A 17025-nucleotide genomic window follows, 5' to 3' on the forward strand; every position below is an offset into this window, starting at 1 on the left:
CTGAAGCTTTTTCAGCAAGCTTCTCACTTATGTTTTTTAAGTATATGTTAAAACTAAAATAAGTTATATAAAATCTGACAGTAATTTTTTATATTCCAGATTGCCCAAAGGTCAAAATCACATTTGGACTGGACCAGGCTGTAGGCAAAGAAAACTCTTATTTCACCAATGAGTTTAGAGGATATGAAGAGGTGTGACAGAGGCAGTATCAAGAATGAACACGTCAGCAAAAGGTAGTTTTTTTCCACTGAAAGTCATTGATGATCCTTATCTCCTGGACACTGTCCAGGAGAGGAAGAGGGGGAGGAGTAAAGACCGCAGAAGGTACAGCCTGACGTAGGAACATCTAGAGAAAGCCTGCAGTAGGCATCCATCAGTGATATGAGCAATCCAAGCTCCTCTCCTACCCACTTTGTTCCACGAACAACCTACAAAAAGGAGTTCACCTTCCCTCTACTCTGTTCACATACTTTTTTGTCCTCAGTAATATTTCAAAAGGAATGAAAAAGTGCAAACATGTTTAAAATGTGCTATATTTGCATATCAATTTTTCAAGCCAATATTGCACAGGTCATCTGGCAGAAAAAAAACTTAAGTGTCTTAAACCACCATCAATTAAGTAGCACCTTTAGGCACAGAATTAACCCTTAAATTGACTTACTAAAGCCCCAACTAGAAGAGCCTGTTTCTGCCTCCAGGAGCTGGCCAGCAGGCGATGCTGCCTTGTAATAATCAGTTGTATGTTTCAAACCACCCTGACTTCTGTCTTGCTCCTCTTCGTCTAATAATTCGATTCACTGTTGACTCTCTGTTATTAATTCATCAGATGACTGATTGATTCAAAAACACCTTTAACCTGATGATTGTCTTACTCAACTTCAGCAACAACAGTTTCAGTTGGGATTACAAATTATTTTGTTTCTTCATTGCTGCATGACAAAATCTGTACAGAAGTGTGCAAAGCCATCTTTCCATTAAAATTACCATGTCACCACTTTAGACAGGCAAAGATAACTTTACAAAATAAATATGCCAGCCATTCCATTCCACTTCCAAATCTGTATGCATGCCCTTCATACTTCAGATCTCAAAACATTCAGATTAAAAGAACACTAAGCTGTAAAGTATTATATATTTCTTTCACATAAATACCATATCTAAACTAGTTTCTGAATAAAGAGACAACCAACTATTAAATACATGCCCAATACTTCTATTCAGTATGGGGCCTGAGAGTGATCTCCATGTCCAAGCATCTTCCAGCACTTCAGTTCAGCAAGGTTACACACAACCCTGAGTATCAATACAGTTTTCAAATCTACCACACGAAGTAATGCTGTGGGCTGCAACAGCCTCACTCTATCCTTCCCCTGCCAGCTACCACAGTCCTGCTTGCACGGAAAGATTTCAAATTATTTAGTTTTGGACAGCTGCTGAGCCAAGGGATGCCTTGAAGACCCCGATGCACTCAGGGTGAGAGTTGCCATCACTTGGGTGATGGATTGCAGGTACTGAGGTCTAGACTCTACTCTGTATCTTCCGGTATGACCTCTATAGCAGCACATGTTTCTATTCAAGTGTAAAATGTGGGGGAAAAGGAAAATGTATGTAAAAGTTGGTGGTTTCCTCCATTCCTTCCGGGTCACAACAAATGGGAATGTATGAGAGAAGAGAAGGAGATGGGCTGCTCTAGAGCAGGTGGCTAAGTTTCCCATACCCTAAACAGAGCAATGGGTTTGTTCAGTCTGTCATTGTGTTGCACTGGAGGAAAGGGAAAATCCTGGGCAAAAATTTCTGACTCACTATAAATTGGAAACTAACATAAGAGAAAGTTCAGTTTGCTGCATGCATCTTCCAAAACCACCTTTAGATGTTATATCAGTTTGTTTCATCCTATATTTTGTAACAATCGCAGTAAGGTAAAAATGAACTCAGTCAACACACCAGAAGCATCACTGGCTAATGGAACAGCACTTACATAAATGACTAAGTTACAGCACACTGGCCAATTTCAAACTAATTATGTAGATGCTGTTAAATATTACATGAACAAATAACACCTCAATTTTTGCAACAAACTGCTATAACTCTCTGATGCTTTACCCAGCTACAGCGAAAGAACTGCAGTCATAACCACATAATGACTACCAGCTATCTGGTCTGGCAATGCGTGCAAACATTTAGAAACAAGAAGCTTCACGTGACTGCTCTCCTAGTTTGGGTATTAGTCTTGGTAAAATAATGTACGCCATATTGCAGTGAGAAAAACGTTTTGTTTGTTTTGTTCCTCTTCCTTCAACATTTAACAAACATTGGCTACAGACTCAACTTCATTTGCAACTCTAAAACACATCAGACATACGCTTCCCTTGGTTTATACTAAAAAAATGAGCAGATATATACTGTAAAGATCAACAAGCAGACAGACCCTGCTAGGACTAGGGCCAAAGGAAAATGAATTCAGAAACAAACCATTTTCCACCCATAACAAAAAAAAAAAAACAAACAAAAAACAAAGGAAATAAATCAGAAAAAGATACAAACTGAGGACGAGTATTTCACAGCACTGAAGCACTCTCAGCTGTGACAGCAGGACATGCACCTCTAGGGTTTGATAATAAGAGCCATAACACTTCCACAATCTCTTTGTTTCTTCCCACTCCCCTCACCCTCCACATCACATATAACTATTTTTGCTATCACACTATTAAAGTTGAAGAGACCGTGCATACATATTTATATGAAATCTCCCATTAGACCCACTGAGTGTAATTTGGAACAAAAAAGCTTGCAGAGTATTTCCTTGTAACCAACCTGAAAATGAGAACATAGATAAACAAGGCACTCACAATCCAACTGTCACACAAAATTATCTTCTGGGCTAAAATTGTTCCTATTTGGTCTTAAAACGCAAGACAGAATTATTTCAGACAGTCACAAAAATACCCTCTGCATTTTTGCACTGCCCAGCTGACCTCCCCTGGAATCCGACAAGGAGATTATTTTCTTGAGTGGGAGGCAGAAAAGCAATATCCAATTTATATTAAACAAACAAGAAGGCTGCTGTAAAAATAAGGAGACTTGACCTGGGTCTGGGCCATGAGGTTGAGCCAGATCAATGCCTTTTTAGTTTTAAATTGAAGGCATTCTAATCATTTGGGGTAAATGGAACCAAGTACTGGATTTGGCAGGGGCTTGTTATTGCTGAAACAGTCACACAAGCCTGAATGTGTCCTCAACCAATCTTGAAGGGTTTTTTTTATATATATTTTGCAAAGGTTCTCGTAAGTCCAAATAAATGACAGTTCAGGAATGCTCCTCTGCAGTCCCAGCAGACCATGTTCTCTTACCCTTACTATAAACCAAAATTTGACAACATTAAATGCCTGCACTGTAAAATCTGAATGTCCTTAATGAATGATGCACACCTAGAGGTGATTTGCAGCATCACTGAACTTACATGAATTGGTACAGTTCACACAGGGAAGGCTTCTTTACAGTATTTCTCCTATCATTAAGATATTCCAGAGGCATTTTTCTCCAATTATACTTTACAGAGTGAAAATACAGATGGGTTAACTGCCATACTGAAATGTTGGCATTTTATTCCAGTATTCAAAACCCAGTTCTAGTACTCAAAACCTAACAAATTTAAATCTGGGATTCTTAGGAAAAACCTAAAAAATCCAAAACTGGGATTCTTATGAAAAATACTCCATTTTAAAAATATATAAAGCTAGAAAACCTTTAGCTTCATTTCTCTTAACTCATTTGCAGAACAGTCATAAAAGGGAAAAATGATTCCTTAACTCACGTCCTGCGGAAGGAAGGAAAGGACTGAGGGATGAAGGATGAAAAAATGTCCTTTTTTGTAACCTTGCCCTAACAAACCAAAGCTGCACAACAGAAAAGCACAGAGCTGCTGGAGTAACTGCTGAAATGACTTCGGTGTCAGTGGCAGAAGCAGTTCCTGCAGTAGCAGCAGCACAACTGCATGCGTACCCTGCAGGCTGGGGATTCAAGCTACGCCGAATGGAGCTCCTTTCTTAACAGTGCAGAGCAGAGCCACACAAAACAATATTCATACATGTTTCAGAGTTTAATGTTTTCAGGGGTACCAAGCCTGTCAGATGTGAAAGAAATATGCTATCGTTGGAATCAGGGGGAACTGATCTTCAAAACCAAAAAGAGTAATCAGAATAAACATCAAATCTTGACAAACACCTGCCAGCTTCCAGCAGGATGGGTTGGGAACTGCTTTTTCTTTTCTTCATTTTTTCTTTTCTTCCCCCCGCCCCCCCATTCTGTCTTATCTCTGTGTCACGAGAAGTGAATTTGAGGCTAAAGGGATAACCCTGCTCACCATTCCTGGACAGTGTTCTGGTTCCTGCCTCCCCAGTTTCTCGCCCCAGGTAGCATTTGCTTAACTCTCTCTTCTCAGGAGCATGGTGCTACACACACAAGCAATGCAGTTTTCCTCACTTAATGAAAAAGAAAAGGATGCTGGTCATCACATTTTAGTATTCAGAAGTTAAAAACACACATTCATTTTAAAACATGTTGGCTCAGATATGTTTCTTTCCAGTTCTTGCTTCTGATTTATCTCCTTAATACAAAAGGCTTCTTAGCTCATATGAACAGCAGTAACCCGCAGCATTAGCCAGGTTACAACATTACTACAGGCTTTACTAGATCAACTCCTCAAATCAACTGTGAACAAGTAAATGCATGTGTCAGCTCCTTTCAAGGTCATTCGTAAAGCTCTCCCCCATGCAGCTAACTTTAATAAGGAGATGCATGACTTGAAAAGCAGAACCTTGGAAGTCTTGAATTCATTTTTTCTTGGCTTTGCTTTTTGTAAATAAAATACTAAACATAATTTGTATAAGCTTGTCCCTCTGAAAGTTACAAGACTGGAAAATACTGGTAAGATTTATTTTAAGTGGAGGTACTTATCAAATGTCACCGTTTTCCTGTTCAAAATGACTAATCATTTTGATTAACCTTTGATTTAAATGATTATGTAACACAGCAAAGCACAAACATACATAAAATTACACTCAAAAAAATTCTCAAAGAACAGATCACATAAGAGAACAGTTATTCAAAGTGGTTAGAGAGTTTACTTACCACATACATAACATTCAAACCAAAAGCTGACTCTACACACACCCAACAGGAAGGCTTCCACCACATATACATAAATTCATACCCAGGAAATACATTCTAGTTAATCCCATAGCCAAAATGAGACTTCTTCCAGAGGAAACACCAAAAATATCAACTAAATAGTAATTAAGCATAGAAGGAACTCCTAACTACCACCTCAAAAATACTCCCAGTATCTTCTGTAAGGAATTTTATTCCAGTTGGGAAATTGGTATTAGCACTTTAGTCACATATAAATGAAGGCCTGAAGCAGCACAAGACAAGAAATAAAATTTAGTATTTCACTTTGAATAAATACACATAAACTCCAAACCATGTAACAGACTTCAAAGCAAAGAAAGAAAAACAGGATATCAAAGGTAAAGGAGACAAAGAGCTGAAGGCAATTCTGAAAAATAAAAATATATGGTGGAAAATTTAAGGATATTAAAATACTCTTCAGATCCCATCTCAAAGGGCCAATTTGTACAGAGAATGCATAACACCAAAGTTAGCACAGAAAAGACTCTCTCTCTCAAAAGCTTTGCATCTGCCAAACATGGGGATCTGTCCCTCTTTAGAAACTCTGCTTCATTTTGAATTGCTAGCACATAGGACTTACTGTAGACACTGACCAGCTGGCACTGCATCAGTTACAGTCAATGAACTTTTAAGATACCAATTTCCAAATTTCTAAACCATTACCAGAATGTCATTTTTCCTAGTGAAAAAAGGTTCTGAAACAACAATGCCCTTCCTGACACGGTGAATTGAGCGTGTTTTAACCTTTATAATCACCTGGGTCTAACTGAATAAAAGTTTTTTGTATACCCAGGAATTCCTTGGGTTATTCGAGCTGAACTTTGTTTCACACTGTTCTGGATTGATCTAAGTAATCTAGAACACATAAGCTCACACTCCTCCTGTCCACAAGCAGCAGTCTCACAATGTAAAACAAACTAAAAATATTGTATGTGACAAAAACCCTGTTTGCTTTGGATTTATAAAACTTAATTATAAGCCATGGCCAATGCAGAGTAAGCACTCAGGACATATGGACTTGCAGCTGAGTCAGGAACACCCAGCCGGGATGTGGCATGGCACTCAGCAAACACTTCCACCTGCCTAAACCCTAAAACTACAAGTAAAGGGCTTATCACAATCATTGATCCTGCATGTGAGGGTAAAGCTAGTTTGGGGCTTCTTCCCTCCTCCTTCCCTAGGAGAAAGAAATAGAGATTCTGCTGGACATCTGCAGTATCAACAAGTGAAGAGAAAGTTTTCAGGCTGGGTGTGAGAAACAGAACCCTATGCCCCCTTCTTCCCACAGTGTTACCAAAAATAATCTGGCAAAGACAATGAGCTCAAAACAAACTTCCACCATACAGTGCAGTATTTCCATCCTGGACACCAGAAAGGGCCAGCTGTAGATGAGGGTCAGAGCTGGGGAGCACTGGGGTAGTGCTCCCACTGCCTTGCAGGGGGGAGCCAACTCCATCTCCCCAGGCTCCCTCTGCAGCATGGGATCATCAGGCTCATCCAAAGTACCTAAATTATACTTCTACCCATATTTTACCCCCTGGGGGAACATGATTCCCATTAGAACCAAGAAAGTACCAAGTAATTTATCATGTTAAATGATACACTGAATACTGTAGAAAAGTATTACATACGTTCTCTGTCATAATAAAGGGGATTTTTCTGGGGTCATGACACCCACTAAAAAGCCAACAAAAATGCAGCCAGAGATGCTAATTGAAAGTGTGCATCTTAGGGCAGGAACTTGAGCAGCAGAACAAGTCCCTGGTACTGCAAACACATTGTTTGTGGATCCCATGGCTCCAAAGCAAAGGTGGAGCCGTGTGCCAATGTGTACTAGCAAAATGGGTAGTCAGTAAAAACAACTGAGACTGTGGATAAAATTTGGAGGTGAATTTCCAAATCTAATAAAATCTGAGATGCCTACCAAGGGCTTTTGTCATTTTCATAGCAGGCATGATTTGGTTTTCTATTATAATATTCATATGCTTCCATTCAGAACAACCCTGTTTCATTACAATGGATTCAGCCGTGCTTCGCAGTCCTGCTGCATTTCTTACAAGGCAAATTCTTCAGGAGATTAACCTGACACATTTACTCCCCTGATAATATATCCTGTCTTTTCTGATATCATTACCAATTTCAAGCACATAGCAATAAATAGGCTTCAAATTTTTAAAAAGTAGTGACTTGAAAGCTTTCTTGTTCCCACATTTTCTTGGTTCAACACATTTCACGTCACAAGTAATGCTGTAAGCTTCAGCTCAAGTAAATATATAAAATAAATTATTAAGCTTCTAACCAAAAGCTTCCAGTCCTAAAAAAACCCCTCTGTACTGGACTTGAAGAGCTGCAACACATGCAGAGCTCTAACTGGAGTTCAGGTTTTAAGTAGCTTGAAGTGGTAATCGTTCTTTTGTAGAAGTTCAACATATTATTCTTATGCTTCAGATGCATAGAAGACATTAGTGAAGATAAACTCAGCAACTGGTAATTGAAATTAAAGTTGCAACATCTATTATGGTAACATCCACTATGCAACATCTTGAACGCACAGAGAATGAAACAGCTTTTGCATATGAAGCACCAATCATGATACCCACTGGAACAAAAATGCATTAAGAAATGTAATAAAACACATTTGCACAATATAAAAGTTCCTAAAATGACTTACATTGTCATTACTAGTCTTCTACCATCTTGACAGATACAATAAGTAAAACCCAAGTATAATTCTGGGAGATGGGTCTGAGAAAAGCATCTTTTGCTAAAACTCAAAAAGTTGCACAGCATTCGTGGTAAAGAAACCTGTTCAAAAATCCAGTTTGCTTCTGAACACACTGATGCATATAATGTCTGTCTAAGAAGGAGAAATCCACATGATCTTTGGAATAATTCTTTGAAAGTACCTTCCTTACAAAATTTCAGAAAATACCAAACATTTCCAAGATTACAAAATTAGGATTTTACATGAAGTAACATGATAAACTATATTATCTTGGAATCCAAGTAACCATTAAGAGATTATGGTAGCAATAAAGCGACATTAAAAGGACCACCAACTGAAAGAATATCCAGTTTAAGCACACTCCTGGGACCATACCTAGCATTCCAACTCTTTGCAAATCAACAACTTTTTACAAGACTGTAAAATTTGCTTATTATTATCACATCAGTAAACAAAAGCTTTTCCAATATTTAACTGATTAACACTGTAACTGCTATTTTATCCCATGTTAAAAAAAGAAAAAACAGATTATACCATGTCTGACTGAGGATTGCAATTTTTTTTAGAGATAATCTGAAACTCTCTATAAGTAAATAGCATCCTAGTGTATTTTATAACAAGGGGCAATTAGAAAAATGGAGATGAAGATCAACTTCCTACGTCCCGGGTGCTACATCTAAACAAATAACAAATTTGTCTGCATTGTCAGTCCAAACCTGGTGAAGTATATAAAATTTTGGCTTGCAAAAGGAAGGTAATAAAAGATATTAATTTATTAAAAAATAAATAAATTTACTTTCCTAGTTTTATACCTTTACAGGAGTGCTGCTTTAATCACCAAGAATGAGTATTCTGTTCCTAGCCTGTGAAGTTCCCTGTTACTTGGTACTGGTACCTTCTAATTAAGTTTAGGGCTAACTCAGTAGCTCTTTAAAATCTATTACTCAGATGAACTAAAGGACCAGATCAAAGCATGGTTATTCAAGGAGCTACTGCTGTCAAATGCAGCTTACTAAATGTTTAAGACATAAAAAGATAAACACACAGGACTATACATCACTACAAACCAAAATGTTTGTACGATCTCTGCAAATGCCTCCTGGATAAAGATACATTATGTGCTTCACTCATTTTCTAATGAGCAATGTTCAGGGGTTTTATTATTATTAATTGCATATAAATTACCATGATTTTTGTATCACTGGAAAAGTATTTAGCCATTCACCTCTCAGAGGAACAATGCTGAACAAAGGCAATGAATGTGTGGCATATAAGAATAATGCAGAACACAGAAATTTATGCATGCCATTTAAAAGGCATGGCATTTAGACTACTACCAAAAAAAAAATCAAAAGTATGTCATAAATCTCTAATTGTAAGGAAAAAAAAAACAAACCCCAAGTAATGGTTTGCCAAGTCCTTGATATTATTTAAGCAAGCACACTGCCTACTTGGGGAATGCAAAACCTTAACTCACATATCTGCATGTACCCCCAATCCTCTCTCTGAAGTGTTCTGATGCAAAACTCTTTGTATCTGAGATCTGCTAATCAGCATCAGGAAACTCTGTTACGCATCTTAAGGATGTACTTTAGGCTCTCAAGAGGAAAAATAACCATGTTTTATTAGCTGCTTTTGGAAAATACAGATTTCTGTTTATTTAGAAACCTTTTCAAGTTGTACCACTATTAAATTTAATATTTACGGCATGATTTTCCAAAGAGTTTAACACCTGTTAAGAGTTTAACATGCTGACTTCAACAGGAGTTGCGAGTTCCCAACATTTCTGCAAACCTCAGGAGTGACAGGGTTCAGAAGTAGCGAAGCAGCTTGAGCGTGGCTCTTACCAGTGAGCTCTGAAACGCAACCAGGATCCTAACCAGACCCAATCGCCCATTGCAGCACTGCATTTCAGACAACTGAAATGTCCATGCTTTCAGTACATGTCCATGGACTGAAATCATTCATGTTTTACTAGAAATACCAAAATATGACTGCTTAAAGCACAGGCTAAAAGCTTTTAGTTAATCCTCAATGCATCTTCACTTTCCTTCACCAGTGGAAAATTTACATGCTTGAGTTGTTAGACATCACCTTAAGTAGCAACTTACACAGCTCTAAAGAAGAACTGGAAGGCAAAGCTGTGAGAAGTTGAACAAGGATGATGCCATCTTGGTAAAATACAGAATAAAGAAGGCACAGAAAAGAAAGAAAATATGTTTGGTACTCTGCAAAAACCTGTATCCCAGCAACACTGGGACCAGTGATGTGGTCTTCAATTTTGGCTGCCCATGCTCTGGCCTCGCTGCCACACGAGGTCAAAATAGGGGGTTAGGCTTAGTCATCCTTATTATGCTTAGCTTCTCAGAGGGAGGCACATACTATCCCTCCCAGCTTCATGTTTTCAAATATTCTAAGACTCCTGTCCTTGCAGTAGTAGATGATTTCTTGCACCTTGTGGCTGGCTGCCTGCCCTCCCTGTTTAGCCAGTTGCAACACATGCCTACATCTGAACTACAGTGCAAAGACATTGTCTTATATTTCAGAATTAAATTCCTAAGTTTCCTTGTGCTGTTTGGCCTATACTTCTGGAAGCAAAAAACTATGTCTTTTATGCAGCATGTAAATAAATAAGTAACATCTAAGTAAGAAATTACTACACATAGACACAATTTAAATGATCATCCAACATAATTTCATAAATGGAAGACAAATAAAATAGATAAATATTGCAGATAGGACACATCAATCTCCTTATACACTTCATAGCACGCTACAAATCAGCCCAGCAAGTCAAGAATTTTACTCATTTAAATAGGAGCTTTCACCACACTATAAAACATTTGCAAACGCAGACCAGAAAACCGACAAGAGTATTTACTGTAAAGCTTTATATTTGTGTCATCAATTAACAACAAAAGTTTGGAATAAAACTAAAATAAAAGCTAATCAAAGCAGCTAGCTGTCAAAACAGATGGAAACTGTATTTTTCAAATCAAGCAAAAAGCCAAAGCTTTTGAACATTTAGTATTGTGTCAGCTGATACAGACAATTCAGAAAGGAAGGACAGCAAATGTCAGGACCGTACGAAGAAAATGTGTCCCTAGCTGAAAGATTCACGTTTATGAATTTCCATTGATTCTTTTTTGTTGGCTTCAGGATGATTAACTCACACCAAAGCAGACCTTTGATACATGAACTATAAATAAAGTGCTGCCACGACACTGCAGGTAAAATAAATAAAAACAGAGCCCTGACATTATTTTAGCCTCAAACAAATGTTTCAGTCCCTACATTGTCTGTCTCAGAAAGATACACAGAGTCTCACAGACAGAGATATAAATCAACAATTGCAGTACCTTTTTCCCACACTGTTTACAGGGTTGGCTATATTCCTACTGGCAATAGATTTTCTTCTTGACAGCTTCTTGGTGTTGGTGCTGTCATCAGTGCTGTCATCCTCCTTCTTTGGTGCGTTACTTCCTTTGCTGTTCAGGTCCCTTAGCACATTATAATTAATTTTACTTGAGATTTTCTTCTGTTCTAACATCTTTTCAATTGCCTCTCCTGCTGTGCTGGCTTGAATTGGCTCCCGCTTCTTTGCAGATTTCTTTGGCTTAATTAAAACATAAAATTAGTGATGTAAATACAAACAAAGTTTCCATGAAGCAGAAGGGCAAGCTGCAGTTCAGCAGCCCTGGCTCAGCTGCTGCTGATTCGGGGGTGCAGGCAATGCAGCCCGGCTAAGCCAGTGCTCCCTCTCCAGCCACTCAATGGCACCAAGAGGTCTTTTTATTCCAAGAGATAAGTGTTTGCTTTTTGCCAAATGCCCACAGTTTATTACAAATTCTTTACTTAGTATGTGTCACACTGCCAGAGAAGAAACATGGGCCATTTCTCAGGCACACAAAAAAAAGGAACAGGGACCCTGTAGCATCACCCAGTGTGAAAATAAAGAAACTGCCTTGCTAAAATTTCCATTACAGTCCAGCTGGGTCATGATTCCCCTAAACACTGACAACTCTGTATCAAAACTGCAAAACTTAGTATTTTTATATCAAGTCTGAATATGGCCTGGAAGAGCATCTACTCAACTCCCCCTCCACATTGAAAAAGGACAAGAATATTACCAGCAGCTTTCTATGTGTGGACTGGCATTAACACCGACGGACAGAAAGCAGGAGGCTGCAGACACACACACACAGCAGCAACGTAACCTGCAACTGCCCTTCCCAGGCAAATGCTACAAGCCCAAGCCCAGCCTTGTGCTGCGAAGGTTGATGATGTGCAGAGCCAGACAACACAGAAATGACACAAGAGAACATTTCTACCCACGTCCCATAACTACTACCCCTGGGTAGTTATGAAAAAAAGCCCAGAACCTCTGTTTCCATTTGGCATTTCCTTTTCAAAGGCAGGTTTTAACACCAAGTTCTGCAGGAGATTTATTTTTTAATGGATAATAGCCCCTCTGTTTACCTACGTGGGTCAAGTGCTACCTTACAATTGGAAAGCACTATATTAATCAAGCTCTACTCAAGCTGTCAGAAACAATACAGAGTTTAGGAAAAACTCCTGTGTTGTCCGAACAAAAAAGTGGGTGTTTGGGTTACTTGGTGGTGTCAACAAGTTATACAACTTTGAAAACTGCTGGTAGACTGCCATGTTTGCGTCAGCACAGGATGAATGAGAAACTCTGAAGCATAAAACAGTGTTTCATTGTCTGGTTTTGTTTTTATTGTCGAAATACCTAGGGGAAGTAGGAAACTCTGTCTTTTGCATTAGTCAGGAAAAAAAGAAGAGGATATATGCACTAAGAAATAACAAGGATTTTAGTTGCATGTGGAAGATTTGACTTGTCACTTGCTCAGTTACACAAAAAACTAATGCTGTAAATTGTGAATATACAGCCAATTAGGCTGCTTTAAACTGCTAAACATGGAGACAGGACATGCCATTTGTTAACATAACTGTCGCATTCTTTATGAAAGGTAGAAGAAAATACTTCTTCAAGTGACTGGAACAAGGATCTGTTCAGTTTTTCATAAAGAAATCATTATTGTAAGAGCAAAGAAAACTACTGAAGTTATGGCAAGTACAAACAAAATCCCCATGCACATGTTAAAAAAAATTAGGCATGTCTTAAAACCTGTATTTAAATAAGCAAGCAATTAGGACAGCAATCACAAATGCAAAGAGCTAGCTCTGACTTTGCCATGCACAGAATTTCCTCATAATAGTAATTTAAAATAAGAGTTTGGGCATTAGTTTTACTCACCACCTGAAAAATTATAGCCTCATAATTCAATTACAGGTAGATACACAATAGCTTTTGCTCATTTAGTGGTGACCTGTACCAATATGCCCATATATCCTACATGGAGTTGATCAGCAATTGTAATGAATTTCCAGGACATTACCAAACAGACACAATCAGCACACAGTTTAATACCTTGTGTTCCTTATAAATCCCAAGTTCTTTTTCTTTTGCTATTCTTGCTTCCTTTTCTGAAAGATGACAAAAGGGTAACCAGTATGAAGATTATGTAGACTGCGTATTTCAGTAATACTAGCCAAAAGGAGAATTTCAGTCCTAATACTTACCTTTTTGTTCCTTCAAATAATCTGCATTTTCTTTCATCCATAGCTCTGCTTTTATCTGAGCTTCTGTTTCGTTAAGTATATACTAAAAGACAAAACAAGTTTATCTACTTTCAGAAATAAACTTGAAAACCGTAAAGCAAAACTCAGCTGAAAAACCACTGGCAAGGTCAATTCACATTCTGTTTTTAAAAATACATTAATAAAACACGGCTGAGATGTGACAATCACAGAGCATTTCTAGTAAATTCTAAAACTGGCGAAAACAACATGTGTTCAAAAACCAGTTCTTGGTTTCCAAAGTATGATGGGGTGACTGAAAACCATCCAGGAGTCATTGTACATGATCTGTAATAACCCAAAATGATCCCAAGTTTATGATTTTTTTCAGATGACTTTAGAGGGCACCATGACAATGTGGTCGTCTGCAAGTAATTCTGTGTGTTGATGGTGGTCTGTAATTCAAAACAGTATGGGAACCATTGCCCTGTGCCACCAAAACAGAAACATGTGTCTTCTGGATAGGTTTCTGTGAAGGTTTAGGCACAGTTATTGAGGTTATTAGTGCAATGGGCACATCTGTGTGAATGAAACCTGCTTAGATTGCTGTAGATTTAGTCCCCTAGATTTTAGAGCGTTGGGTTCAGTAACTGCACCTAGGCTCTTTTTACAGTTAACTTCACTTAGTCTTGGTAACCTCATTAGTATGTACAGAGCTGTAAAACTCATCTAGGCTTACTCAGATGAATTACAGAATTAAATAAACAGGTAAGTAGCAGGCAGGCTGGCAGACAGATCTCCTCCCAATTGCTTAACTGCAAAACTAAACCTAGCATTTAGCACAACTGTGTGAAACAAGTTCTCTATAGCCAATGCTGTCTGGCAGTGAAGAACTTCTGCAGAACGGAGAAGACAAATTGGGTCATTCTTCATGAACCTGACTTTATTTTTAAGCAGCAGACCCGAGACCTGCAAAACAATTTGAGATTTCTCAATCTTATGGGTTTGAACATGAGATATTCTCCAAAGTAAAATGTACATGTAGGATTTTATGAGAAAAATATCTCCAGTCAAATGAAGCTAATATAGGGAGGAATCTTTCCTCTGAGGACAAGTGAGGCAAGTAAACAGCTATGCAAAGTCCTGGTTTATCAAACCGATATTTTCATTCTTTCATCTGCTTCTATTAGAAGCCACAATAGTAAAACTCACTTTCTCTTAGCACAGTTATTCATCCTTCTTAAGCTTTTAGAGTCTATAATCTCACGTTCACAATATTACAGTCTATTGCCACAGAAATGAACATGAGGTCTTAAAATCAGTTACGGCTCATCACAGACCCTGGGAGGAGGAAAACATGTGCTTGCTCTTCCCCTATGATTGTTTAAATTAGGGACCAGCAATACTGAAAACCTTCAGCCTCCCCACTTCCTCCATACCATATCTGCTCAATTTACAAGACTTCCTACACCCAGCCTAGCAAAACCTGCTTCACAACTGAAGTCAAGCTGAGCATTCACCCACTGCCAACAATGTTCTGCAGACCAGTAACCCCTATGCAACATCATCGCTGTCAATGACTTTGTACCCCAAAATGAGTTTTTTGGCATTATCTGTCCAAATTACACTTTAAAAACAGGGTGGCAGCTGGAGAGGGCAATAGGCTGAGTCAGGAGAGCCGGACTTTGTCGCATGTTCAAGCAGTGACCTGTTCTGCGGCCTTCAACAAGCCATTTCCCACACATCTGTCTGTTATATTCAGGCTATGAGGTAAAGGGTATCTTTTGCTGCCACACACATAATAATAAAACCAGAAAATGTTACAGAAATCTTTAAAAGAACACAGAAGCTGTACACCCTGGTCTTACAGTTTGGTTTCCATAGCAGCCTTCTGTACTGAATAGATATCTTAATTAAATAATTAATTTAGAGCTCCACCAAAGACTTCTAAAAGTCCTTCTTCAGAATAAAGGATATTCTAAAACATAACTTTGGCAAGGAACACAAACATCACAGGCTTGTGTGAACATTAGTTTTGATCTCAGACCACTGAAATCACTGGAACCTCCCCATAGATCAGAGTGAAGAGACAGTGAGGGTAGAAGATAAACCAGGTAAAAATCATTTTGTCTTTCTGGAATATCCAGCTCCAGAGACACCTACAGTAAGAGCGCACCTTACCCGATCTATTTCATTGTCGTCGATCCCGCTCAGATCTAATTCACCATCTCCTGTATTCTCACCTATAGGAAAGAACACATTTTAATCAGGCAGATGTTTGTTCAAAATCTATCACAATTCAAGTTCTGTGGTGAAGTAACACTTAACGGTTGCCCTTCAGATATTTGCATCCTTCTGCATTAATTCAGGAGTTTTAATTTGCTGATGAGTATTTTCAGTCTGGGGTACAGGCACACACAAATCCATTTAAAATTCAGGAATCGGCATATTCTTCTTTAGTACTAAAGATCCGTCAGACACTTCAACTTGCCTTTTTACCCCATTTTAATTTACAGGCACAAATGTTCAGCAGGTAGCTGGGGAAACCATCTTAAAAAGATGACTGTTTTTCTTTCATCTGTCTGAGCCTATAAGTCAACAATTTATCTGTAAATTCTGATTTAGAAAGTATTTTCTGTTTTCAAGGAAGCAGCATGAACCAGCAAATAACATCATGCCAACAGTCATACCATGGTTTTTGTCTTAATTCTGATCTATCACCATTTGAACCACTTAGCTCACACCAGTTCTGTAAAAAGATGTGTATTAGTTTTTCTATCTGTAAAATGGAAATTATTAAAACATTTCCAAATTTTAAAATAACTTTTAAAAGCTACGGAAAGGTCTAGATAAATGTGAAACAATAATTACTTTCTGTAATTACATTTTCAATGTCTTTTTTCTAGTTTTGCATTTATTAAGACATCTTAAAACAATTTTTTAAATATTCTGTGCATTAAAAAGCATTAACAATGCAGAACTTAGGCCTAATTTGGGACTGGCACAGTATACAGCAGCAAAACCTGATTTTCCACATCACCTTAACATACAACAGTAATACAGTATTAAAGTAGTCCAGGTAGAGAAGAAAACAAATTATTCACTCAGATTTATGCTTGGGAATGAAGCAATTTTCTTGGTCTCCTCCATTACGTCTAATCATGACTAGACAAGAGATGACCTAACCAGTTTACTTGCAGAAAAAATAAACAAATACCGTTTCAACAATCTGCAATAACAAATTCAAACCAAAATGGTGCAGAACATCATGGCATCTTCACAGTTCCTGCTCTCCACAAACCAAGAATGGTTTGATTGCCCAGTCTGGTACTTTCCCAAGGAGCAGAGGTTCTGAGCAGTACAGCTCTGGATCAGTGGCAGAGGAAGGCAGCTGCAGCTCTTTGATCCAGCATCAGGTTATGGCAACCAAACGGCGGAAGACAAGCAAAGGTAGGAATTATGAGTATTCCCCGAAGACACAAATGATGCTTTTCTTTGCAAAACTCGGG

At 38.2% G+C, this 17025-nt stretch overlaps 1 protein-coding gene across 4 annotated transcripts in view; it reads right to left on the reverse strand.

The window, feature by feature from the left end:
• BRF1 (BRF1 RNA polymerase III transcription initiation factor subunit) overlaps nt 1-17025 on the reverse strand; it is a 176123-nt gene that overhangs the window by 31696 nt on the left and 127402 nt on the right. For all 4 annotated transcript variants that reach the window (XM_061464171.1, XM_061464169.1, XM_061464170.1 and 1 more), the window contains 4 exons: nt 15698-15759; nt 13520-13601; nt 13368-13423; nt 11275-11531 (listed from right to left, as the gene is read on the reverse strand). In XM_061464171.1, the coding sequence (XP_061320155.1) occupies nt 11275-11531; nt 13368-13423; nt 13520-13601; nt 15698-15759 (457 nt within the window). The remainder of the gene's footprint in view (nt 1-11274; nt 11532-13367; nt 13424-13519; nt 13602-15697; nt 15760-17025) is intronic.

The sequence above is a fragment of the Pezoporus flaviventris genome, unplaced genomic scaffold (genome assembly GCF_033815535.1).
Source record: "Pezoporus flaviventris isolate CSIRO_AGI_PZ_B2104156 unplaced genomic scaffold, CSIRO_AGI_Pfla_v1 ptg000036l, whole genome shotgun sequence".
Taxonomy (NCBI): Eukaryota; Metazoa; Chordata; class Aves; order Psittaciformes; family Psittacidae; genus Pezoporus; species Pezoporus flaviventris.